The sequence below is a fragment of the Salvelinus fontinalis genome, unplaced genomic scaffold (genome assembly GCF_029448725.1).
Source record: "Salvelinus fontinalis isolate EN_2023a unplaced genomic scaffold, ASM2944872v1 scaffold_0989, whole genome shotgun sequence".
Taxonomy (NCBI): domain Eukaryota; kingdom Metazoa; phylum Chordata; class Actinopteri; order Salmoniformes; family Salmonidae; genus Salvelinus; species Salvelinus fontinalis.
The window spans coordinates 15422-41816 of record NW_026601198.1 but is presented as its reverse complement, the minus strand read 5'-3'; the positions used below and the strand labels follow the sequence as shown (position 1 = coordinate 41816).

At 44.1% G+C, this 26395-nt stretch overlaps 1 protein-coding gene across 1 annotated transcript in view; it reads left to right on the top strand.

The window, feature by feature from the left end:
• LOC129848112 (eukaryotic translation initiation factor 4E type 2-like) overlaps window positions 1-18835 on the top strand; it is a gene marked incomplete at its 3' end in the record, with an annotated part of 32896 nt that extends 14061 nt beyond the window's left edge. Inside the window, exons 2-5 of the mRNA XM_055915578.1 lie at window positions 3692-3776; window positions 8432-8536; window positions 11094-11142; window positions 18715-18835. Of these exons, the coding sequence (XP_055771553.1) occupies window positions 3692-3776; window positions 8432-8536; window positions 11094-11142; window positions 18715-18835 (360 nt within the window). The remainder of the gene's footprint in view (window positions 1-3691; window positions 3777-8431; window positions 8537-11093; window positions 11143-18714) is intronic.
• Window positions 18836-26395: the final 7560 nt, after the last annotated feature.

Sequence of the window (26395 nt, the reverse complement as noted above, 5' to 3'; positions counted from 1 at the left end):
CCCGACGCCACTTGGGTAGACTGCAGCATCCACCCAGAGGCTCTCTCACTCAGCTGGAGGTTAAATGTTTGAAGGGGTATGGGATGTTTGAGCTATCGTAGGCTAAAGCGATTAGCATGAGGTTGTAAGTAACAAGAACATTTTCCAGGACATAGACATATCTGATATCGGCAGAAAGCTTAAATTCTTGTTCATCAAACTGCACTGTCCAATTTACAGTAGCTATTACAGTGAAATAATACCATGCTATTGTTTGAGGAGAATGAACTGTTACGAACGTTACGAATGTTACGAACTTGAAAACGTTTATTAATAAGCACATTTGGGCAGTCTTGATACATTTTATAACAGATACACAATGGTTCATTAGTGGCCAAAATCTACATTGCGCCTGGGATGGAATAATACATTATGGCCTTTCTCTTGCATTTCAGAGATGATGTACACGCTGGCTCCACAACACCAGGCTTGGGCAAGTTGCTGTAACTGATCAGATAAATGGGGGAGGCTTGGGCAAGTTGCTGTAACTGATCAGATAACTGAAGGACAAATGGGGGAGGCTTGGGCAAGTTGCTGTAACTGATCAGATAACTGAAAGAGAAATGGGGGAGGCTTGGCCAAGTTGCTGTAACTGATCAGATAACTGAAAGAGAAATGGGGGAGGCTTGGGCAAGTTGCTGTAACTGATCAGATAAATGGGGGAGGCTTGGGCAAGTTGCTGTAACTGATCAGATAAATGGGGGAGGCTTGGGCAAGTTGCTGTAACTGATCAGATAACTGAAGGACAAATGGGGGAGGCTTGGGCAAGTTGCTATAACTGAACAGGGTGGCTGCTCTAGAGTTCCATTGTCCAGCAGACACCTGGGGACAGAGGATGGACACGGTGGGTTTTAGAAAAGTCTGTGAGGAGAGCGCATCAATTTGAGTACATCCAATTCAACCAGTGGCCCTGGATAATATGTTATGCGAGCACACAGGCAGACTGGCATAGTGAAGGAGGTTTACAGAGTGCATCAAATATACTATTATGAGTGGAACTTCTCCTGGTTAGGGTTAGGCAGGAGGCCCTGGGGCAGTGGGAGGTCAGGGCTGTATAATCCTGGAGTAACCCTGTCAGAGAGACTGTGGTTAGGGTTAGGCAGGAGGCCCTGGGGCAGTGGGAGGTCAGGGCTGTATAATCCTGGAGTAACTCCCTGTCAGAGAGACTGTGGTTAGGGTTAGGCAGGAGGCCCTGGGGCAGTGGGAGGTCAGGGCTGTATAATCCTGGAGTAACCCTGTCAGAGAGACTGTGGTTAGGGTTAGGCAGGAGGCCCTGGGGCAGTGGGAGGTCAGGGCTGTATAATCCTGGAGTAACCCTGTCAGAGAGACTGTGGTTAGGGTTAGGCAGGAGGCCCTGGGGCAGTGGGAGGTCAGGGGTGAGGGCTGTATAATCCTTGAGTAACTCCCTGTCAGAGAGACTGTGGTTAGGGTTAGGCAGGAGGCCCTGGGGCAGTGAGAGGTCAGGGCTGTATAATCCTGGAGTAACTCCCTGTCAGAGAGACTGTGGTTAGGCAGGAGGCCCTGGGGCAGTGGAAGGTCAGGGGTGAGGGCTCTATTTCAAGCACACTCACTACCTCTATCATTCCATCTCCAGGTCCTACAGAGATACTGGTCCAAGGACCTCTAGAGCCTTCTGACTAACTAACTACCATCTCCCCAGAGCCCAGATCATACCGGGTACATCTGTAGGCTGTAGCTAGCTAGCTAGCTAATTGGATCTAGCTAACGTGTGGTAGTTAGTCAACATGCATAGCTTCTGACACATCCCATGATCCTCCTTGCTTTACATCGGATGGATATAGCTACCATAGGCTAGATAATGGGTTCTGATAATTGCACTTTAGTTCATTATCTAGCTAGCTATGTGTAAAACTGACAGTCTGGTTGTATAGCACAACTACTTACCTTGTTAACCAACAAGCTAACTAGCTTGACACTCAGAAACGTACTTACCATGTTTTGAGGACAACTCGACATTCCTCTTGCCTTTCCCGGTCGACTCCTTGCTTATGTACCCGATGTGAAATGGCTAGCTAGTTAGCGGTGGTGCGCGCTAATAGCGTTTCAAGCGATGGGTAACGATGCTTCGTGGGTGACTGTTGTTGATGTGTGCAGAGGGTCCCTGGTTCGCGTCCGGGTCGGGGCGAGGAGACGGACTAAAGTTATACTGTTACACTTACTCCCCCGTCTCTCGGTCTTCTTCCTGGTTCAAAACTGTATGGCTGTAGACAGTCCAGTGCCTTGTTGTCAAAAAGCCACACACTCGTTACACAGCCAGCTGGTGCAGTCAATTCTGTGTCCCAAAGCTGTTTACCCACACAGCAGCATCGCTTTTATCTCACATTTTCAATGTCGAATATAAAACGGTGACAGATCAAATTATTGTTTGGGGGGGTGCTAATATGGAACATGGCATTTAATGAAAATATAAATGTAGAAGGAACTCTCTGTCTTTAGTGTTTCCCTGGCGGTACAATAACTACTGAGCACAGGAAGTCATCTCCCCAGTTTTAAACACTGCCTAATCCTGATTCGTCCAAATGATCAGCGTAGAAACTCCAAAACGAGTAACTACCCGTAGTCACATTCTACGTGAGTCTTGACAGATTCTCGTCGTTTACATGTGAATCTGTCCGCCAGAGATTATAATCCATGTCTCGAGATTTATAAATCCTTCTTTAACCCATCTCTCCTCCCCTTTTTATCTACACTGATTTAAATGTAATAAGTGACATCAATGGATCATCACTCAGATTCACCTGGTCAGTCTGCCATGGAAAGAGCATAGCTTTCACCCAGATTCACCTGGTCAGTCTGTCATGGAAAGAGCATAGCTTTCACCCAGATTCACCTGGTCAGTCTGTCATGGAAAGAGCATAGCTTTCACCCAGATTCACCTGGTCAGTCTGCCATGGAAAGAGCATAGCTTTCACCCAGATTCACCTGGTCAGTCTGCCATGGAAAGAGCATATCTTTCACCCAGATTCACCTGGTCAGTCTGTCATGGAAAGAGCATAGCTTTCACCCAGATTCACCTGGTCAGTCTGCCATGGAAAGAGCATAGCTTTCCCTCAGATTCACCTGGTCAGTCTGCCATGGAAAGAGCATATCTTTCCCTCAGATTCACCTGGTCAGTCTGCCATGGAAAGAGCATAGCTTTCCCTCAGATTCACCTGGTCAGTCTGCCATGGAAAGAGCATAGCTTTCCCTCAGATTCACCTGGTCAGTCTGCCATGGAAAGAGCATATCTTTCCCTCAGATTCACCTGATCAGTCTGCCATGGAAAGAGCATAGCTTTCACCCAGATTCACCTGGTCAGTCTGCCATGGAAAGAGCATAGCTTTCACCCAGATTCACCTGGTCAGTCTGCCATGGAAAGAGCATATCTTTCCCTCAGATTCACCTGATCAGTCTGCCATGGAAAGAGCATAGCTTTCACCCAGATTCACCTGGTCAGTCTGCCATGGAAAGAGCATAGCTTTCACCCAGATTCACCTGGTCAGTCTGCCATGGAAAGAGCATATCTTTCCCTCAGATTCACCTGATCAGTCTGCCATGGAAAGAGCATAGCTTTCACCCAGATTCACCTGGTCAGTCTGCCATGGAAAGAGCATCATGTTTTGTACACTCCGTGTCTATTCTCTCCCCCCAGTCTGAAGGATGACGACACGGAGGATCAGGATGAGACGGTGTGTAACCGGGAAGAAGACTGCTCCATCAACAACAATCGACGCAAGGTACGCTACACACACTAAACACACCGTCACGCATACAGTACCAGTCAATAGTTTGGACACCTAGTCATTAACGGGTTTTGCTTTATTTTTACTATTTTGTACATCGTAGAATAATAGTGAAGACATCAAAACTATGAAATGACAAGTGGAATCATGTAGTAACCAAAAAAGTGTTAAACAACTCAAAATATATTTGAGATTCTTCAAAGTAGCCACCTTTGCCTTGACAGCTTTGCACACTCTTGGCATTCTCTCAACCAGCTTCACGAGGTAGTCACCTGGAATGCATTTCAACTAACAGGTGTGCCTTGTTAAACGTTAATTTGTGGAATTTCTTTCCTCCTTAATGCATTTGAGCCAATCAGTTGTCGTGTCAAGGTAGGGGTGGTATACAGAAGATAGCCCGATTTGGTAAAAGACCAAGTCCATATTATGGCAAGAACAGTAGAAATTGTCAAAAAGAAACGACAGTCCGTTACTTTAAAACATGAAGGTCAGTCAATCCGGAAAATTTCAAGAACTTTGAAAGTTTCTTCAAGTGAAGTCGCGAAAACCATCAAGCACTATGATGAAACTGGCTCTCATGAGGACCGCCACAGGAAAGGAAGACCCAGAGTTCCCTCTGCTGCAGAGGATAAGTTCAGTAGAGTTACCAGCATCAGAAATTGCAGCCCCAATAAATGTTTCACAGAGTTCAAGTAACAGACACATCTCAACATCAACTGTTCAGAGGAGACTGAATCAGGCCTTCATGGTCGATTTGCTGCAAAGAAACCACTACTAAAGGACACCAATAAGAAGAAGAGACTTGCTTGGGCCAAGAAACACGAGCAATGGACATTAGACCGGTGGAAATCTATCCTTTGGTCTGATGAGTCCAAATTTGAGATTTTTGGTTCCAACCGCCGTGTCTTTGTGAGACGCAGAGTAGATGAATGGATGATCTCCGCATGTGTGGTTCTCACCGTGAAGCATGGAGGAGGAGGTGTGATGGTGTGGGGGTGCTTTGCTGGTGACACGCTGTGATTTATTTAGAAGTCAAGGCACACGATACGCCATCCCATCTGGTTTGCGCTTAGTCCCACTATCATTTGTTTTTCAACAGGACAATGACCCAACACACCTCCAGGCTGTGTAAGAGCTATTTGACCAAGAAGGAGAGTGCTGCATCAGATGACCTGGCCTCCACAATCACCTGACCTCAACCCAAATGAAATGGTTTGAGTTGGACCGCAGAGTGAAGGAAAAGCAGCCAACAAGTGCTCAACATATGTGGGAACTCCTTCAAGACTGTTGGAAAAGCATTCCAGGTGAAGCTGGTTGAGAGAATGTCAAGTGTGTGCAAAGCTATTATCAAGGCAAAGGGTGGCTACTGTGAAGAAATTTATAATATAAAATATATTTAGATTTGTTTAACACTTTTTTGGTTACTACATAATTCCGTATGTGTTATTTCTTAGTTTTGATGTCTTCACTATTATTCTACAATGTAGAAAATAGTAAAAATAAAGAAAAACCCTTGAATGAGTAGGTGTGTTTAAACTTTTGACTGGTACTGTAGATGTTTCATTTCATTGTATTTTAACTAATCCAACCTGCAAAATGTTCTAACTGCCAACAACAGTCTATTTGAAAGACATAATAATATACCACATCCATTCCTTAAATAGGATATTATTTAAGCATTACTTTACATTCTACACTGACAGACTTGACCAGATGGGGACAAATGGGATTCATCCCCCTTCTGTGCTCATCATTCCTATTTTCCCTCAAATCTGATTCAATATTTGGGTTGAAGTAATTCTCCTTGCAGATTAAGCCTGTATAACTTGTTTTATAGCTAATGACTCATACTGACTGTGTGTGTATTTATGTATGTGTATATATATATATATACTGACTGTTGTATCTAATGCCTCATACTGACTGTGTGTGTCAGACGGTGAGTCCTGTAGCAGGGGAACATCCTCTATATATATATATATATACTGACTGTTGTATCTAATGTCTCATACTGTCAGACGGTGAGTCCTGCAGCAGGGGAACATCCTCTATATATATATATATATACTGACTGTTGTATCTAATGTCTCATACTGTCAGACGGTGAGTCCTGTAGCAGGGGAACATCCTCTATATATATATATATATATATACTGACTGTTGTATCTAATGTCTCATACTGTCAGACGGTGAGTCCTGTAGCAGGGGAACATCCTCTATATATATATATATATACTGACTGTTGTATCTAATGTCTCATACTGTCAGACGGTGAGTCCTGCAGCAGGGGAACATCCTCTATATATATATATATATATATACTGACTGTTGTATCTAATGTCTCATACTGTCAGACGGTGAGTCCTGTAGCAGGGGAACATCCTCTATATATATATATATATATACTGACTGTTGTATCTAATGTCTCATACTGTCAGACGGTGAGTCCTGTAGCAGGGGAACATCCTCTATATATATATATATATATACTGACTGTTGTATCTAATGTCTCATACTGTCAGACGGTGAGTCCTGCAGCAGGGGAACATCCTCTATATATATATATATATACTGACTGTTGTATCTAATCTATCTATCTATAATCTATCTATCTATATATATATATATATATATACTGACTCTGTGTGTGTGTGTGTGTGTGTGTGTGTGTGTGTGTGTGTGTGTGTGTGTGTGTGTGTGTGTGTGTGTGTGTGTGTGTGTGTGTGTGTGTGTGTGTGTGTGTGTGTGTCAGACGGTGAGTCCTGCAGCAGGGGAACATCCTCTACAGTATAACTATACCTTGTGGTATTCTCGGAGGACTCCGTCCCGACCCGCCAACACACAGAGTTATGAACAGAACATCAGACAGATCGGCACGGTCGCATCGGTCAGTACACCACCACTACACACATCATATACACACCACCACTACACACACACACACACCACTACACACACACATCATATACACACCACCACTACACACACACACACACCACTACACACACACATCATATACACACACTACTACTAACACACATCATATACACACACACACCACTACTAACACACATCATATACACACACACACCACTACTAACACACATCATATACACACACACACCACTACTAACACACATCATATACACACACACACCACTACTAACACACATCATATACACACACACACCACTACTAACACACATCATATACACACACACACCACTACTAACACACATCATATACACACACACACCACTACTAACACACATCATATACACACACACACTACTAGCACACTATACACACCACCATATACACACATCATATACACACATCATATACACACACACACTACTAGCACACTATACACACCACCATATACACACACCATATACACACATCATATACACACACACTACTAACACACACACTATACACACACACACACACTACTAACACACACACTATACACACACCACACACCTATACACACACACTACTACTAACACACTATACACACCACTAATACACAGCATATACACACACACATCATATTCACACTATACACACACACACACATCATATACACACTATACACACACACACATCATATACACACTATACACACATCATATACACACTATACACACACACACATCATATACACACTATACACACACACACATCATATACACACCATATACACACACACCACCACTACTAACACATCATATACACACCATATACACACACACCACCACTACTAACACACCATATACACACACCACCACTAACACACACCATATACACACACACACTACTAACACACACACATCATATACACACACTATACACACACACACTATACACACACACCACTACTAACACACACTACTAACACACTATACACACACCACTACTAACACACACACACTATACACACACACACCACTATATACACCATATACACACACACCACTACTAACACACACTACTAACACACTATACACACACCACTACTAACACACACACACTATACACACACACACCACTATATACACCATATACACACACACCACTACTAACACACACTACTAACACACTATACACACACCACTACTAACACACACACACTATACACACACACACACCACTAACACACATCATATACACACACCACTACTAACACACACACCACTAACACACATCATATACACACACCACTAACACACATCATATACACACACACACACACACACCACTAACACACATCATATACACACACACACACACCACTAACACACATCATATACACACACCACTAACACACATCATATACACACACACACACACCACTAACACACATCATATACACACACCACTACTAACACACACACCACTAACACACATCATATACACACACCACTACTAACACACACACCACTAACACACATCATATACACACACCACTAACACACATCATATACATACACACACACACCACTAACACACATCATATACATACACACACACACCATATACACACTGTGTTAAACTTGTGGTTGATAGTGTTAGGACCAGCTGATTGGTTGATGTTATCTTGTGCTGTGATTGGTTGATATTGTAATCGTGTGATTGGTTGCCAGGTGGAGCAGTTCTGGAAGTTTTACAGTCACCTGGTGCGACCGGGAGATCTGACCGGCCACTCTGACTTCCACCTGTTTAAAGAGGGAATCAAACCCATGTGGGAGGTAACATTATATTATTATATATAGGTACATATACATTACATTATTATATATAGGTATATACATTATTACCGGCCACTCTGACTTCCACCTGTTTAAAGGTATATATACATTATATTATGGGAGGTAACATTATATTATTATATATAGGTATATATACATTACATTATTATATATAGGTATATATACACTCTGACTTCCACCTGTTTAAAGAGGGAATCAAACCCACATTATATTATTATATATAGGTATATACATTATTATAATTATATATATATATATACATTATATAATTATATATAGGTATATACATTATATTAAATATATATACATTGTGTTATTATATATAGGCATATATAGGTATATATACATTATATTATATATAGGTATATACATTATTATAATTATATATATTTACATTATATTATTATATATAGGTATATACATTATTATAATTATATATATATATACATTATTATAATTATATATATTTACATTATATTATTGTATATAGGTATAATGTGGGAGGTAACATGTAGGTATATACATTATATTAAATATATATACATTGTGTTATTATATATAGGCATATATAGGTATATATACATTATATTATATATAGGGATATACATTATTATAATTATATATATTTACATTATATTATTGTATATAGGTATAATGTGGGAGGTAACATGTAGGTATATATGTTATATATATATATATATATATACTGCTCAAAAAAATAAAGGGAACACTTAAACAACACAATGTAACTCCAAGTCAATCACACTTCTGTGAAATCAAACTGTCCACTTAGGAAGCAACACTGATTGACAATAAATTTCACATGCTGTTGTGCAAATGGAATAGACAAAAGGTGGAAATTATAGGCAATTAGCAAGACACCCCCAATAAAGGAGTGGTTCTGCAGGTGGTGACCACAGACCACTTCTCAGTTCCTATGCTTCCTGGCTGATGTTTTGGTCACTTTTGAATGCTGGCGGTGCTCTCACTCTAGTGGTAGCATGAGACGGAGTCTACAACCCACACAAGTGGCTCAGGTAGTGCAGTTCATCCAGGATGGCACATCAATGCGAGCTGTGGCAAGAAGGTTTGCTGTGTCTGTCAGCGTAGTGTCCAGAGCATGGAGGCGCTACCAGGAGACAGGCCAGTACATCAGGAGACGTGGAGGAGGCCGTAGGAGGGCAACAACCCAGCAGCAGGACCGCTACCTCCGCCTTTGTGCAAGGAGGAACAGGTGGAGCACTGCCAGCGCCCTGCAAAATGACCTCCAGCAGGCCACAAATGTGCATGTGTCTGCTCAAACGGTCAGCAACAGACTCCATGAGGGTGGTATGAGGGCCCGACGTCCACAGGTGGGGGTTGTGCTTACAGCCCAACACCGTGCAGGACATTTGGCATTTGCCAGAGAACACCAAGATTGGCAAATTCGCCACTGGCGCCCTGTGCTCTTCACAGATGAAAGCAGGTTCACACTGAGCACATGTGACAGACGTGACAGAGTCTGGAGACGCCGTGGAGAACGTTCTGCTGCCTGCAACATCCTCCAGCATGACCGGTTTGGCGGTGGGTCAGTCATGGTGTGGGGTGGCATTTCTTTGGGGGGCCGCACAGCCCTCCATGTGCTCGCCAGAGGTAGCCTGACTGCCATTAGGTACCGAGATGAGATCCTCAGACCCCTTGTGAGACCATATGCTGGTGCGGTTGGCCCTGGGTTCCTCCTAATGCAAGACAATGCTAGACCTCATGTGGCTGGAGTGTGTCAGCAGTTCCTGCAAGAGGAAGGCATTGATGCTATGGACTGGCCCGCCCGTTCCCCAGACCTGAATCCAATTGAGCACATCTGGGACATCATGTCTCGCTCCATCCACCAATGCCACGTTGCGCCACAGACTGTCCAGGAGTTGGCGGGTGCTTTAGTCCAGGTCTGGGAGGAGATCCCTCAGGAGACCATCCGCCACCTCATCAGGAGCATGCCCAGGCGTTGTAGGGAGGTCATACAGGCACGTGGAGGCCACACACACTACTGAGCCTCATTTTGACTTGTTTTACGGACATTACATCAAAGTTGGATCAGCCTGTAGTGTGGTTTTCCACTTTCATTTTGAGTGTGACTCCAAATCCAAACCTCCATGGGTTGATAAATTTGATTTCCATTGATCATTTTTGTGTGATTTTGTTGTCAGCACATTCAACTATGTAAAGAAAAAAGTATTTAATAAGAATATTTCATTCATTCAGATCTAGGATGTTATTTTAGTGTTCCATTTATTTTTTTGAGCAGTGTACATTATATTATTATAATTATACGTAGGTATAATGTGGGTGGTAACATGTATATACATTATGTTATTATTATTATATAGGTATAACGTGGGAGGTAACATGTAGGTATATATATATTATTATTATATAGGTATAATGTGGGAGGTGTGTGTCTCTAAGATGGTGAGTCCATCAGTATGATAGCATCCCATCCAGTACAACCATACCTTTTTGGTATTCACGGGGTTGGGGGTGTGTCTGTGTAACCCTCCAGGATGAAGCTAATAAGAACGGTGGGAAGTGGATCATCAGGCTGCGAAAAGGTCTGTTGTTTTAAGACAAGGCTGACAACTTGTTCACTTTGCCCCTCATGTTGCCTTTTACCATTCTCTAAACCTCCCTTCAAGGGTAGACATCACATCAGTGGCTAGCCTAGCTAGCAACACACACTGGAGGAGGTACTGGATAGCTACAGTAGCTAGCTTAGCTAATGAACTAGCTACGTCACATCAACACATACTGGAGGAGGTACTGGATAGCTACAGTAGCTAGCCTAGCTAACGAACTAGCTACGTCACAACACGTACTGGATAGCTACAGTAGCTAGCCTAGCTAACGAACTATCTACATCACATCAACACATACTGGAGGAGGTACTGGATAGCTACAGTAGCTAGCCTAGCTAACGAACTAGCTACATCACAACACGCACTGGAGGAGGTACTGGATAGCTACAGTAGCTAGCATAGCTAATGAACTAGCTACGTCACAACACACACTGGAGGAGGTACTGGATAGCTACAGTAGCTAGCCTAGCTAACGAACTAGCTACATCACAACACGTACTGGATAGCTACAGTAGCTAGCCTAGCTAACGAAATAGCTACATCACAACAACACATACTGGAGGAGGTACTGGATAGCTACAGTAGCTAGCCTAGCTAACGAACTAGCTACGTCACTACACGTACTGGAGGAGGTACTGGATAGCTACAGTAGCTAGCCTAGCTAACGAACTAGCTACGTCACTACACGTACTGGATAGCTACAGTAGCTAGCCTAGCTAACGAACTAGCTACGTCACAACACGTACTGGATAGCTACAGTAGCTAGCCTAGCTAACGAAATAGCTACATCACAACAACACATACTGGAGGAGGTACTGGATAGCTACAGTAGCTAGCCTAGCTAACGAACTAGCTACATCACATCAACACATACTGGAGGAGGTACTGGATAGCTACAGTAGCTAGCCTAGCTAACGAACTAGCTACATCACATCAACACATACTGGAGGAGGTACTGGATAGCTACAGTAGCTAGCCTAGCTAACGAACTAGCTACGTCACAACACGTACAGGATAGCTACAGTAGCTAGCCTAGCTAACGAACTAGCTACATCACATCAACACATACTGGAGGAGGTACTGGATAGCTACAGTAGCTAGCCTAGCTAACGAACTAGCTACGTCACTACACGTACTGGAGGAGGTACTGGATAGCTACAGTAGCTAGCCTAGCTAACGAACTAGCTACGTCACAACACGTACTGGAGGTACTGGATAGCTACAGTAGCTAGCCTAGCTAACGAACTAGCTACGTTACAACACATACTGGAGGTACTGGATAGCTACAGTAGCTAGCCTAGCTAATGAACTAGCTACGTCACATTAATACGTACTAGAGGAGGTACTGGATAGCTACAGTAGCTAGCCTAGCTAATGGACTAGCTACGTCACAACACGTACTGGATAGCTACAGTAGCTAGCCTAGCTAACGAACTAGCTACGTCACAACACGTACTGGATAGCTACAGTAGCTAGCATAGCTAATGAACTAGCTACGTCACAACACATACTGGAGGAGGTACTGGATAGCTACAGTAGCTAGCCTAGCTAATGAACTAGCTACATCACATCAACACATACTGGAGGAGGTACTGGATAGCTACAGTAGCTATCCTAGCTTACGAACTAGTTACATCACAACACATACTGGAGGAGGTACTGGATAGCTACAGTAGCTAGCCTAGCTAACGAACTAGCTACATCACATCAACACATACTGGAGGAGGTACTGGATAGCTACAGTAGCTAGCCTAGCTAATGAACTAGCTACGTCACATTAACACATACTAGAGGAGGTACTGGATAGCTACAGTAGCTAGCTTAGCTAATGAACTAGCTACGTCACATTAACACATACTAGAGGAGGTACTGGATAGCTACAGTAGCTAGCATAGCTAATGAACTAGCTACGTCACAACACGTACTGGATAGCTACAGTAGCTAGCATAGCTAATGAACTAGCTACGTCACAACACATACTGGAGGAGGTACTGGATAGCTACAGTAGCTAGCATAGCTAATGAATTAGCTACGTCACAACACATACTGGAGGAGGTACTGGATAGCTACAGTAGCTAGCCTAGCTAATGAACTAGCTACGTCACATTAACACATACTAGAGGAGGTACTGGATAGCTACAGTAGCTAGCATAGCTAATGAACTAGCTACGTCACAACACGTACTGGATAGCTACAGTAGCTAGCTCAGCCAACTATCTAGCTACGTCGTTTTAGGGGACGTGCGTGGTTCTGGTTCCGACCGCCATTTTCTCTTAGAAATCGATCTGTGGACACTAGATTAAAATGGCTTGAATTGATCAGTAGCCCTGATTTGCCCCGGAGCATGTGTCTACTGTGTGAAACACGAGGTTGCATTTGACCACTTGTTGTTGACAGGTCTGGCCAGCAGGTTGAACATTATTCTGGCCATGTTGTTAATATTGTTGTTGTTGACAGGTCTGGCCAGCAGGTAGAACATTATTCTGGCCATGTTGTTAATATTGTTGTTGTTGACAGGTCTGGCCAGCAGGTAGAACATTATTCTGGCCATGTTGTTAATATTGTTGTTGTTGACAGGTCTGGCCAGCAGGTAGAACATTATTCTGGCCATGTTGTTAATATTGTTGTTGTTGACAGGTCTGGCCAGCAGGTAGAACATTATTCTGGCCATGTTGTTAATATTGTTGTTGTTGACAGGTCTGGCCAGCAGGTTGAACATTATTCTGGCCATGTTGTTAATATTGTTGTTGACAGGTCTGGCCAGCAGGTTGAACATTATTCTGGCCATGTTGTTAATATTGTTGTTGTTGACAGGTCTGGCCAGCAGGTAGAACATTATTCTGGCCATGTTGTTAATATTGTTGTTGTTGACAGGTCTGGCCAGCAGGTAGAACATTATTCTGGCCATGTTGTTAATATTGTTGTTGTTGACAGGTCTGGCCAGCAGGTAGAACATTATTCTGGCCATGTTGTTAATATTGTTGTTGTTGACAGGTCTGGCCAGCAGGTAGAACATTATTCTGGCCATGTTGTTAATATTGTTGTTGTTGACAGGTCTGGCCAGCAGGTAGAACATTATTCTGGCCATGTTGTTAATATTGTTGTTGTTGACAGGTCTGGCCAGCAGGTAGAACATTATTCTGGCCATGTTGTTAATATTGTTGTTGTTGACAGGTCTGGCCAGCAGGTAGAACATTATTCTGGCCATGTTGTTAATATTGTTGTTGTTGACAGGTCTGGCCAGCAGGTAGAACATTATTCTGGCCATGTTGTTAATATTGTTGTTGTTGACAGGTCTGGCCAGCAGGTAGAACATTATTCTGGCCATGTTGTTAATATTGTTGTTGACAGGTCTGGCCAGCAGGTAGAACATTATTCTGGCCATGTTGTTAATATTGTTGTTGTTGACAGGTCTGGCCAGCAGGTTGAACATTATTCTGGCCATGTTGTTAATATTGTTGTTGACAGGTCTGGCCAGCAGGTTGAACATTATTCTGGCCATGTTGTTAATATTGTTGTTGTTGACAGGTCTGGCCAGCAGGTAGAACATTATTCTGGCCATGTTGTTAATATTGTTGTTGTTGACAGGTCTGGCCAGCAGGTAGAACATTATTCTGGCCATGTTGTTAATATTGTTGTTGTTGACAGGTCTGGCCAGCAGGTAGAACATTATTCTGGCCATGTTGTTAATATTGTTGTTGTTGACAGGTCTGGCCAGCAGGTAGAACATTATTCTGGCCATGTTGTTAATATTGTTGTTGTTGACAGGTCTGGCCAGCAGGTAGAACATTATTCTGGCCATGTTGTTAATATTGTTGTTGTTGACAGGTCTGGCCAGCAGGTAGAACATTATTCTGGCCATGTTGTTAATATTGTTGTTGTTGACAGGTCTGGCCAGCAGGTAGAACATTATTCTGGCCATGTTGTTAATATTGTTGTTGACAGGTCTGGCCAGCAGGTAGAACATTATTCTGGCCATGTTGTTAATATTGTTGTTGTTGACAGGTCTGGCCAGCAGGTAGAACATTATTCTGGCCATGTTGTTGATATTGTTGTTGTTGACAGGTCTGGCCAGCAGGTAGAACATTATTCTGGCCATGTTGTTAATATTGTTGTTGTTGACAGGTCTGGCCAGCAGGTAGAACATTATTCTGGCCATGTTGTTAATATTGTTGTTGTTGACAGGTCTGGCCAGCAGGTAGAACATTATTCTGGCCATGTTGTTAATATTGTTGTTGTTGACAGGTCTGGCCAGCAGGTAGAACATTATTCTGGCCATGTTGTTAATATTGTTGTTGTTGACAGGTCTGGCCAGCAGGTAGAACATTATTCTGGCCATGTTGTTAATATTGTTGTTGTTGACAGGTCTGGCCAGCAGGTTCTGGGAGAACATTATTCTGGCCATGTTGTTAATATTGTTGTTGTTGACAGGTCTGGCCAGCAGGTAGAACATTATTCTGGCCATGTTGTTAATATTGTTGTTGTTGACAGGTCTGGCCAGCAGGTAGAACAATATTCTGGCCATGTTGTTAATATTGTTGTTGACAGGTCTGGCCAGCAGGTAGAACATTATTCTGGCCATGTTGTTAATATTGTTGTTGACAGGTCTGGCCAGCAGGTAGAACATTATTCTGGCCATGTTGTTAATATTGTTGTTGTTGACAGGTCTGGCCAGCAGGTAGAACATTATTCTGGCCATGTTGTTAATATTGTTGTTGACAGGTCTGGCCAGCAGGTAGAACATTATTCTGGCCATGTTGTTAATATTGTTGTTGTTGACAGGTCTGGCCAGCAGGTAGAACATTATTCTGGCCATGTTGTTAATATTGTTGTTGTTGACAGGTCTGGCCAGCAGGTAGAACATTATTCTGGCCATGTTGTTAATATTGTTGTTGTTGACAGGTCTGGCCAGCAGGTAGAACATTATTCTGGCCATGTTGTTAATATTGTTGTTGTTGACAGGTCTGGCCAGCAGGTAGAACATTATTCTGGCCATGTTGTTAATATTGTTGTTGTTGACAGGTCTGGCCAGCAGGTTGAACATTATTCTGGCCATGTTGTTAATATTGTTGTTGACAGGTTTGGCCAGCAGGTAGAACATTATTCTGACCATGTTGTTGATATTGTTGTTGTTGACAGGTCTGGCCAGCAGGTAGAACATTATTCTGGCCATGTTGTTAATATTGTTGTTGTTGACAGGTCTGGCCAGCAGGTAGAACATTATTCTGGCCATGTTGTTAATATTGTTGTTGTTGACAGGTCTGGCCAGCAGGTAGAACATTATTCTGGCCATGTTGTTAATATTGTTGTTGTTGACAGGTCTGGCCAGCAGGTAGAACATTATTCTGGCCATGTTGTTAATATTGTTGTTGTTGACAGGTCTGGCCAGCAGGTAGAACATTATTCTGGCCATGTTGTTAATATTGTTGTTGTTGACAGGTCTGGCCAGCAGGTAGAACATTATTCTGCCATGTTGTTAATATTATTGTTGTTGACAGGTCTGGCCAGCAGGTAGAACATTATTCTGGCCATGTTGTTAATATTGTTGTTGTTGACAGGTCTGGCCAGCAGGTTCTGGGAGAACATTATTCTGGCCATGTTGTTAATATTGTTGTTGTTGACAGGTCTGGCCAGCAGGTAGAACATTATTCTGGCCATGTTGTTAATATTGTTGTTGTTGACAGGTCTGGCCAGCAGGTAGAACATTATTCTGGCCATGTTGTTGATATTGTTGTTGTTGACAGGTCTGGCCAGCAGGTTGAACATTATTCTGGCCATGTTGTTAATATTGTTGTTGTTGACAGGTCTGGCCAGCAGGTAGAACATTATTCTGGCCATGTTGTTAATATTGTTGTTGTTGACAGGTCTGGCCAGCAGGTTGAACATTATTCTGGCCATGTTGTTAATATTGTTGTTGTTGACAGGTCTGGCCAGCAGGGAGAACATTATTCTGGCCATGTTGTTAATATTGTTGTTGTTGACAGGTCTGGCCAGCAGGTAGAACATTATTCTGGCCATGTTGTTAATATTGTTGTTGTTGACAGGTCTGGCCAGCAGGGAGAACATTATTCTGGCCATGTTGTTAATATTGTTGTTGTTGACAGGTCTGGCCAGCAGGTTCTGGTAGAACATTATTCTGTCCATGTTGTTAATATTGTTGTTGTTGACAGGTCTGGCCAGCAGGTAGAACATTATTCTGGCCATGTTGTTAATATTGTTGTTGTTGACAGGTCTGGCCAGCAGGTAGAACATTATTCTGGCCATGTTGTTAATATTGTTGTTGTTGACAGGTCTGGCCAGCAGGTAGAACATTATTCTGGCCATGTTGTTAATATTGTTGTTGTTGACAGGTCTGGCCAGCAGGTAGAACATTATTCTGACCATGTTGTTAATATTGTTGTTGTTGACAGGTCTGGCCAGCAGGTTGAACATTATTCTGCCATGTTGTTAATATTGTTGTTGTTGACAGGTCTGGCCAGCAGGTAGAACATTATTCTGGCCATGTTGTTAATATTGTTGTTGTTGACAGGTCTGGCCAGCAGGTAGAACATTATTCTGGCCATGTTGTTAATATTGTTGTTGTTGACAGGTCTGGCCAGCAGGTTCTGGGAGAACATTATTCTGGCCATGTTGTTAATATTGTTGTTGACAGGTCTGGCCAGCAGGTTGAACATTATTCTGGCCATGTTGTTAATATTGTTGTTGTTGACAGGTCTGGCCAGCAGGTAGAACATTATTCTGGCCATGTTGTTAATATTGTTGTTGTTGACAGGTCTGGCCAGCAGGTAGAACATTATTCTGGCCATGTTGTTAATATTGTTGTTGTTGACAGGTCTGGCCAGCAGGTAGAACATTATTCTGGCCATGTTGTTAATATTGTTGTTGTTGACAGGTCTGGCCAGCAGGTAGAACATTATTCTGGCCATGTTGTTAATATTGTTGTTGTTGACAGGTCTGGCCAGCAGGGAGAACATTATTCTGGCCATGTTGTTAATATTGTTGTTGTTGACAGGTCTGGCCAGCAGGTAGAACATTATTCTGGCCATGTTGTTAATATTGTTGTTGTTGACAGGTCTGGCCAGCAGGGAGAACATTATTCTGGCCATGTTGTTAATATTGTTGTTGTTGACAGGTCTGGCCAGCAGGTTCTGGGAGAACATTATTCTGGCCATGTTGTTAATATTGTTGTTGTTGACAGGTCTGGCCAGCAGGTAGAACATTATTCTGGCCATGTTGTTGATATTGTTGTTGTTGACAGGTCTGGCCAGCAGGTAGAACATTATTCTGGCCATGTTGTTAATATTGTTGTTGACAGGTCTGGCCAGCAGGTAGAACATTATTCTGCCATGTTGTTAATATTGTTGTTGTTGACAGGTCTGGCCAGCAGGTTGAACATTATTCTGGCCATGTTGTTAATATTGTTGTTGTTGACAGGTCTGGCCAGCAGGTAGAACATTATTCTGGCCATGTTGTTAATATTGTTGTTGACAGGTCTGGCCAGCAGGTAGAACATTATTCTGGCCATGTTGTTAATATTGTTGTTGACAGGTCTGGCCAGCAGGTTCTGGGAGAACATTATTCTGGCCATGTTGGGAGAACAGTTCATGGTGGGAGAGGAGATCTGTGGGGTGGTGGTCTCTATACGCTTCCAGGTACGTATGCACACACACACACACACACACACACACACACACACACACACACACACACACACACACACACACACACACACACACACACACACACACGTGTGGTTTGGCACATGGCCGCTAGGGGGCAATACAGCTCAATCTACCACATTCCTCTCTAGGTTTCTTAGGTTCCTGCCTTTCTAGGGAGTTTTTCCTAGCCACCGTGCTTCTACACCGGCATTGCTTGCTGTTTGGGGTTTTAGGCTGGGTTTCTGTACAGCACTTTGAGATATTAGCTGATGTACGAAGGGCTATATGAAAAATAATCTTGAAACTTGATTCCTGGCTATTGGTTGTCACTAGTTACCACGGCCACAAAGTCATAAAACCCACCTATTTTTACTATTTCTCTTCTTAAAATGTGGTTTTAACTTTTCTGCGCTACGGATACCGAATACATAATCGATAATATTTCAACCGGAGCGTAACCTATTAATTAAGTGAGAAAAGGAAAATGGTGAGCTCCTCCCGCGCACGCAGGAAATATTCAGAGGACACCTGACCTCTTTTGAAACATCTTGCTAATTTTTCAAAATAAAAGCCTGAAACTATGTCTAAAGCCTGGTCACAGCCTGAGGAAGCCATTGGAAAAAGAATCTAGTTGATACCCCTTTAAATGGAGGTTAGACAGGCCAGGAAACAATTTTTTGATTTTTTAAAATATCACTTCCGGGTTACTTTTTCTCAGGATTTCGCTTGCAGAATAAGTATTGTTTTTCTCACAGACAATATTTTGACAGTTTTGGAAACTTTGGAGTGTTTTCTATCCTAATCTATAAATTATATGCATATTCTACGATCTGGGCCAGAGAATTTCCGTTTACGTTGGGTACGTTATTTGAAGAAAAGAAAAAAAATCTGACCCCTAGCGCTAAGAAGTTAAGCCTAACCTTAACCCTAACATTAACATCGACGGGGCTGTAGTGGAGTGGGTGGAGTTTCAAGTTCCTTGGTGTCCACATCACCAACGAACTATCATGGTCCAAACACATCAAGACAGTCGTGAAGAGGGAACAACAAAACCTATTCCCCCTCAGGAGACTGAAAAGATTTGGCACGGGTCCCCAGATCCTCAAAAAATTCTACAGCTGCACCATCGAGAGCATCCTGACCGGTTGCATCACTGCCTGATATGGCAACTGATCGGTCTCCGACCACAAGGCACTACAGAGGGTAGTGCGAACGGCCCAGTACATCACTGGGGCCAAGCTTCCTGCCATCCAGGACCTCTATACTAGCTGGTGTCAGAGGAAAGCTCATACAATTGTCAGAGAGTCCAGTCACCCAAATTATAGACCGTTTTCTCTGCGAACGCACGGCAAGCGGTACCGGAGCGCCAAGTCTAGGATCAAAAGGCTCCTCAACAGCTTCTACCCCCAAGCCATAAGACTGCTGAACAATTAATCAAATGGCCACCGGACAATTTACATTGACCCTCCTCCCTCTGCTGCTACTCGCTGTTTGTTACCTATACATAGTCACTTCGCCCCCACCCATGTACAGATTACCTCGACTAGCCTGTACCCCCGCACACTGACTCGGTACCGGTACCCCCTGTATATAACCTCCACATTGACTCTGTACCGGTACCCCCTGTATATAGCCTCCACATTGACTCTGTACCGGTACCCCCTGTATATAGCCTCCACATTGACTCTGTACCGGTTCCCCCTGTATATAGCCTCCACATTGACTCTGTACCGTAACACCCTGTATATAGCCTCCACATTGACTCTGTACCGGTACCCCCTGTATTTAGCCTCCACATTGACTCTGTACGGTACCCCCTGTATATAGCCTCCACATTGACTCTGTACCAGTACCCCCTGTATATAGCCTCCACATTGACTCTGTACCGGTACCCCCTGTATATAGCCTCCACATTGACTCTGTACCGGTACCCCCTGTATATAGCCTCCACATTGACTCTGTACCGGTACCCCCTGTATATAGCCTCCACATTGACTCTGTACGGTACCCCCTGTATATAGCCTCCACATTGACTCTGTACCGATACCCCCTGTATATAGCCTCCACATTGACTCTGTACCGGTACCCCCTGTATATAGCCTCCACATTGACTCTGTACCGGTACCCCCTGTATATAGCCTCCACATTGACTCTGTACCGGTACCCCCTGAATATAGCCTCCACATTGACTCTGTACCGTAACACCCTGTATATAGCCTCCACATTGACTCTGTACTAGTACCCCCTGTATATAGCCTCCACATTGACTCTGTATCGGTACCCCCTGTATATAGCCTCCACATTGACTCTGTACCGGTACCCCCTGTATATAGCCTCCACATTGACTCTGTACCAGTACACCCTGTATATAGCCTCCACATTGACTCTGTACCGGTACCTCCTGTATATAGCCTCCACATTGACTCTGTACCAGTACCCCCTGTATATAGCCTCCACATTGACTCTGTACCAGTACCCCCTGTATATAGCCTCCACATTGACTCTGTACCAGTACCCCCTGTATATAGCCTCCACATTGACTCTGTACCGGTACCCCCTGTATATAGCCTCCACATTGACTCTGTACCAGTACACCCTGTATATAGCCTCCACATTGACTCTGTACCGGTACCTCCTGTATATAGCCTCCACATTGACTCTGTACCAGTACCCCCTGTATATAGCCTCCACATTGACTCTGTACCAGTACCCCCTGTATATAGCCTCCACATTGACTCTGTACCAGTACCCCCTGTATATAGCCTCCACATTGACTCTGTACCAGTACCCCCTGTATATAGCCTCCACATTGACTCTGTACCGGTATCCCCTGTATATAGCCTCCACATTGACTCTGTACCGTAATACCCTGTATATAGTCTCCACATTGACTCTGTACTGTAACACCCTGTATATAGCCTCCACATTGACTCTGTACCGGTACCCCCTGTATATAACCTCCACATTGACTCTGTACCGGTACCCCCTGTATATAGCCTTCACATTGACTCTGTACCGGTACCCCCTGTATATAGCCTCCACACTGACTCTGTACCGTAACACCCTGTATATAGCCTCCACATTGACTCTGTACCGGTACCCCCTGTATATAGCCTCCACATTGACTCTGTACCGGTACCCCCTGTATATAGCCTCCACATTGACTCTGTACCGTAATACCCTGTATATAGCCTCCACATTGACTCTGTACGGTACCTCCTGTATATAGCCTCCACATTGACTCTGTACCGTAACACCCTGTATATAGCCTCCACATTGACTCTTTACCGGTACCCCCTGTATATAGCCTCCACATTGACTCTGTACCGGTACCCCCTGTATATAGCCTCCACATTGACTCTGTACCGTAATACCCTGTATATAGCCTCCACATTGACTCTGTACCGTAACACCCTGTATATAGCCTCCACATTGACTCTGTACCGGTACCCCCTGTATATAGCCTCCACATTGACTCTGTACCGGTACCCCCTGTATATAGCCTCCACATTGACTCTGTACCGGTACCCCCTGTATATAGCCTCCACATTGACTCTGTACCGGTACCCCCTGTATATAGCCTCCACATTGACTCTGTACCGTAATACCCTGTATACAGTCTCCACATAGACTCTGTACCGTAATACCCTGTATATAGCCTCCACATTGACTCTGTACCGTAATACCCTGTATATAGCCTCCACATTGACTCTGTACCGTAATACCCTGTATATAGCCTCCACATTGACTCTTTACCGGTACCCCCTGTATATAGCCTCCACATTGACTCTGTACCGTAACACCCTGTATATAGCCTCCACATTGACTCTGTACCGTAATACCCTGTATATAGCCTCCACATTGACTCTGTACCGTAACACCCTGTATATAGCCTCCACATTGACTCTGTACCGGTACCCCCTGTATATAGCCTCCACATTGACTCTGTACCGGTACCCCCTGTATATAGCCTCCACATTGACTCTGTACCGTAACACCCTGTATATAGCCTCCACATTGACTCTGTACCGGTACCCCCTGTATATAGCCTCCACATTGACTCTGTACCGTAATACCCTGTATACAGTCTCCACATTGACTCTGTACCGGTACCCTCTGTATATAGCCTCCACATTGACTCTGTACCGTAACACCCTGTATATAGCCTCCACATTGACTCTGTACCGTAATACCCTGTATATAGCCTCCACATTGACTCTGTACCGTAATACCCTGTATATAGCCTCCACATTGACTCTGTACCGGTACCCTCTGTATATAGCCTCCACATTGACTCTGTACTGGTACCCCCTGTATATAGCCGCCACATTGACTCTGTACCCCTGTATATAGCCGCCACAATGTCTCTGTACCGTAACACCCTGTATATAGCCGCCACATTGACTCTGTACCGTAATACCCTGTATATAGCCTCCACATTGACTCTGTACCGTAACACCCTGTATATAGCCTCCACATTGACTCTGTACCGTAATACCCTGTATATAGCCTCCACATTGACTCTGTACCGGTACCCCCTGTATATAGTCTCCACATTGACTCTGTACCGGTACCCCCTGTATATAGCCTCCACATTGACTCTGTACCGTAATACCCTGTATATAGTCTCCACATTGACTCTGTACCGTAATACCCTGTATATAGCCTCCACATTGACTCTGTACCGGTACCCCCTGTATATAGCCTCCACATTGACTCTGTACCGGTACCCCCTGTATATAGCCTCCACATTGACTCTGTACCGGTACCCCCTGTATATAGCCTCCACATTGACTCTGTACCGGTACCCCCTGTATATAGCCTCCACATTGACTCTGTACCGGTACCCCCTGTATATAGCCTCCACATTGACTCTGTACCGGTACCCCCTGTATATAGCCTCCACATTGACTCTGTACCGGTACCCCCTGTATATAGCCTCCACATTGACTCTGTACGGTACCCCCTGTATATAGCCTCCACATTGACTCTGTACCGATACCCCCTGTATATAGCCTCCACATTGACTCTGTACCGGTACCCCCTGTATATAGCCTCCACATTGACTCTGTACCGGTACCCCCTGAATATAGCCTCCACATTGACTCTGTACCGTAACACCCTGTATATAGCCTCCACATTGACTCTGTACTAGTACCCCCTGTATATAGCCTCCACATTGACTCTGTATCGGTACCCCCTGTATATAGCCTCCACATTGACTCTGTACCGGTACCCCCTGTATATAGCCTCCACATTGACTCTGTACCGGTACACCCTGTATATAGCCTCCACATTGACTCTGTACCGGTACCTCCTGTATATAGCCTCCACATTGACTCTGTACCGGTACCCCCTGTATATAGCCTCCACATTGACTCTGTACCAGTACCCCCTGTATATAGCCTCCACATTGACTCTGTACCAGTACCCCCTGTATATAGCCTCCACATTGACTCTGTACCGGTACCCCCTGTATATAGCCTCCACATTGACTCTGTACCAGTACCCCCTGTATATAGCCTCCACATTGACTCTGTACCGGTACCTCCTGTATATAGCCTCCACATTGACTCTGTACCAGTACACCCTGTATATAGCCTCCACATTGACTCTGTACCGGTACCCCCTGTATATAGCCTCCACATTGACTCTGTACCAGTACACCCTGTATATAGCCTCCACATTGACTCTGTACCGGTACCTCCTGTATATAGCCTCCACATTGACTCTGTACCGTAACACCCTGTATATAGCCTCCACATTGACTCTGTACCAGTACCCCCTGTATATAGCCTCCACACTGTCTCTGTACCAGTACCCCCTGTATATAGCCTCCACATTGACTCTGTACCGGTATCCCCTGTATATAGCCTCCACATTGACTCTGTACCGTAATACCCTGTATATAGTCTCCACATTGACTCTGTACTGTAACACCCTGTATATAGCCTCCACATTGACTCTGTACCGGTACCCCCTATATATAACCTCCACATTGACTCTGTACCGGTACCCCCTGTATATAGCCTTCACATTGACTCTGTACCGGTACCCCCTGTATATAGCCTTCACATTGACTCTGTACCGGTACCCCCTGTATATAGCCTCCACACTGACTCTGTACCGTAACACCCTGTATATAGCCTCCACATTGACTCTGTACCGGTACCCCCTGTATATAGCCTCCACATTGACTCTGTACCGGTACCCCCTGTATATAGCCTCCACATTGACTCTGTCCCGTAATACCCTGTATATAGCCTCCACATTGACTCTGTACGGTACCTCCTGTATATAGCCTCCACATTGACTCTGTACCGTAACACCCTGTATATAGCCTCCACATTGACTCTTTACCGGTACCCCCTGTATATAGCCTCCACATTGACTCTGTACCGGTACCCCCTGTATATAGCCTCCACATTGACTCTGTACCGTAATACCCTGTATATAGCCTCCACATTGACTCTGTACCGTAACACCCTGTATATAGCCTCCACATTGACTCTGTACCGGTACCCCCTGTATATAGCCTCCACATTGACTCTGTACCGGTACCCCCTGTATATAGCCTCCACATTGACTCTGTACCGGTACCCCCTGTATATAGCCTCCACATTGACTCTGTACCGGTACCCCCTGTATATAGCCTCCACATTGACTCTGTACCGTAATACCCTGTATACAGTCTCCACATAGACTCTGTACCGTAATACCCTGTATATAGCCTCCACATTGACTCTGTACCGTAATACCCTGTATATAGCCTCCACATTGACTCTGTACCGTAATACCCTGTATATAGCCTCCACATTGACTCTTTACCGGTACCCCCTGTATATAGCCTCCACATTGACTCTGTACCGTAATACCCTGTATATAGCCTCCACATTGACTCTGTACCGTAATACCCTGTATATAGCCTCCACATTGACTCTGTACCGTAACACCCTGTATATAGCCTCCACATTGACTCTGTACCGGTACCCCCTGTATATAGCCTCCACATTGACTCTGTACCGGTACCCCCTGTATATAGCCTCCACATTGACTCTGTACCGTAACACCCTGTATATAGCCTCCACATTGACTCTGTACCGGTACCCCCTGTATATAGCCTCCACATTGACTCTGTACCGTAATACCCTGTATACAGTCTCCACATAGACTCTGTACCGTAATACCCTGTATATAGCCTCCACATTGACTCTGTACCGTAATACCCTGTATATAGCCTCCACATTGACTCTGTACCGGTACCCTCTGTATATAGCCTCCACATTGACTCTGTACTGGTACCCCCTGTATATAGCCGCCACATTGACTCTGTACCCCTGTATATAGCCGCCACAATGTCTCTGTACCGTAACACCCTGTATATAGCCTCCACATTGACTCTGTACCGTAATACCCTGTATATAGTCTCCACATTGACTCTGTACCGTAATACCCTGTATATAGCCTCCACATTGACTCTGTACCGGTACCCCCTGTATATAGCCTCCACATTGACTCTGTACCCCCTGTATATATAAATACAGGACTGATGATGTCACTTCCGGTCA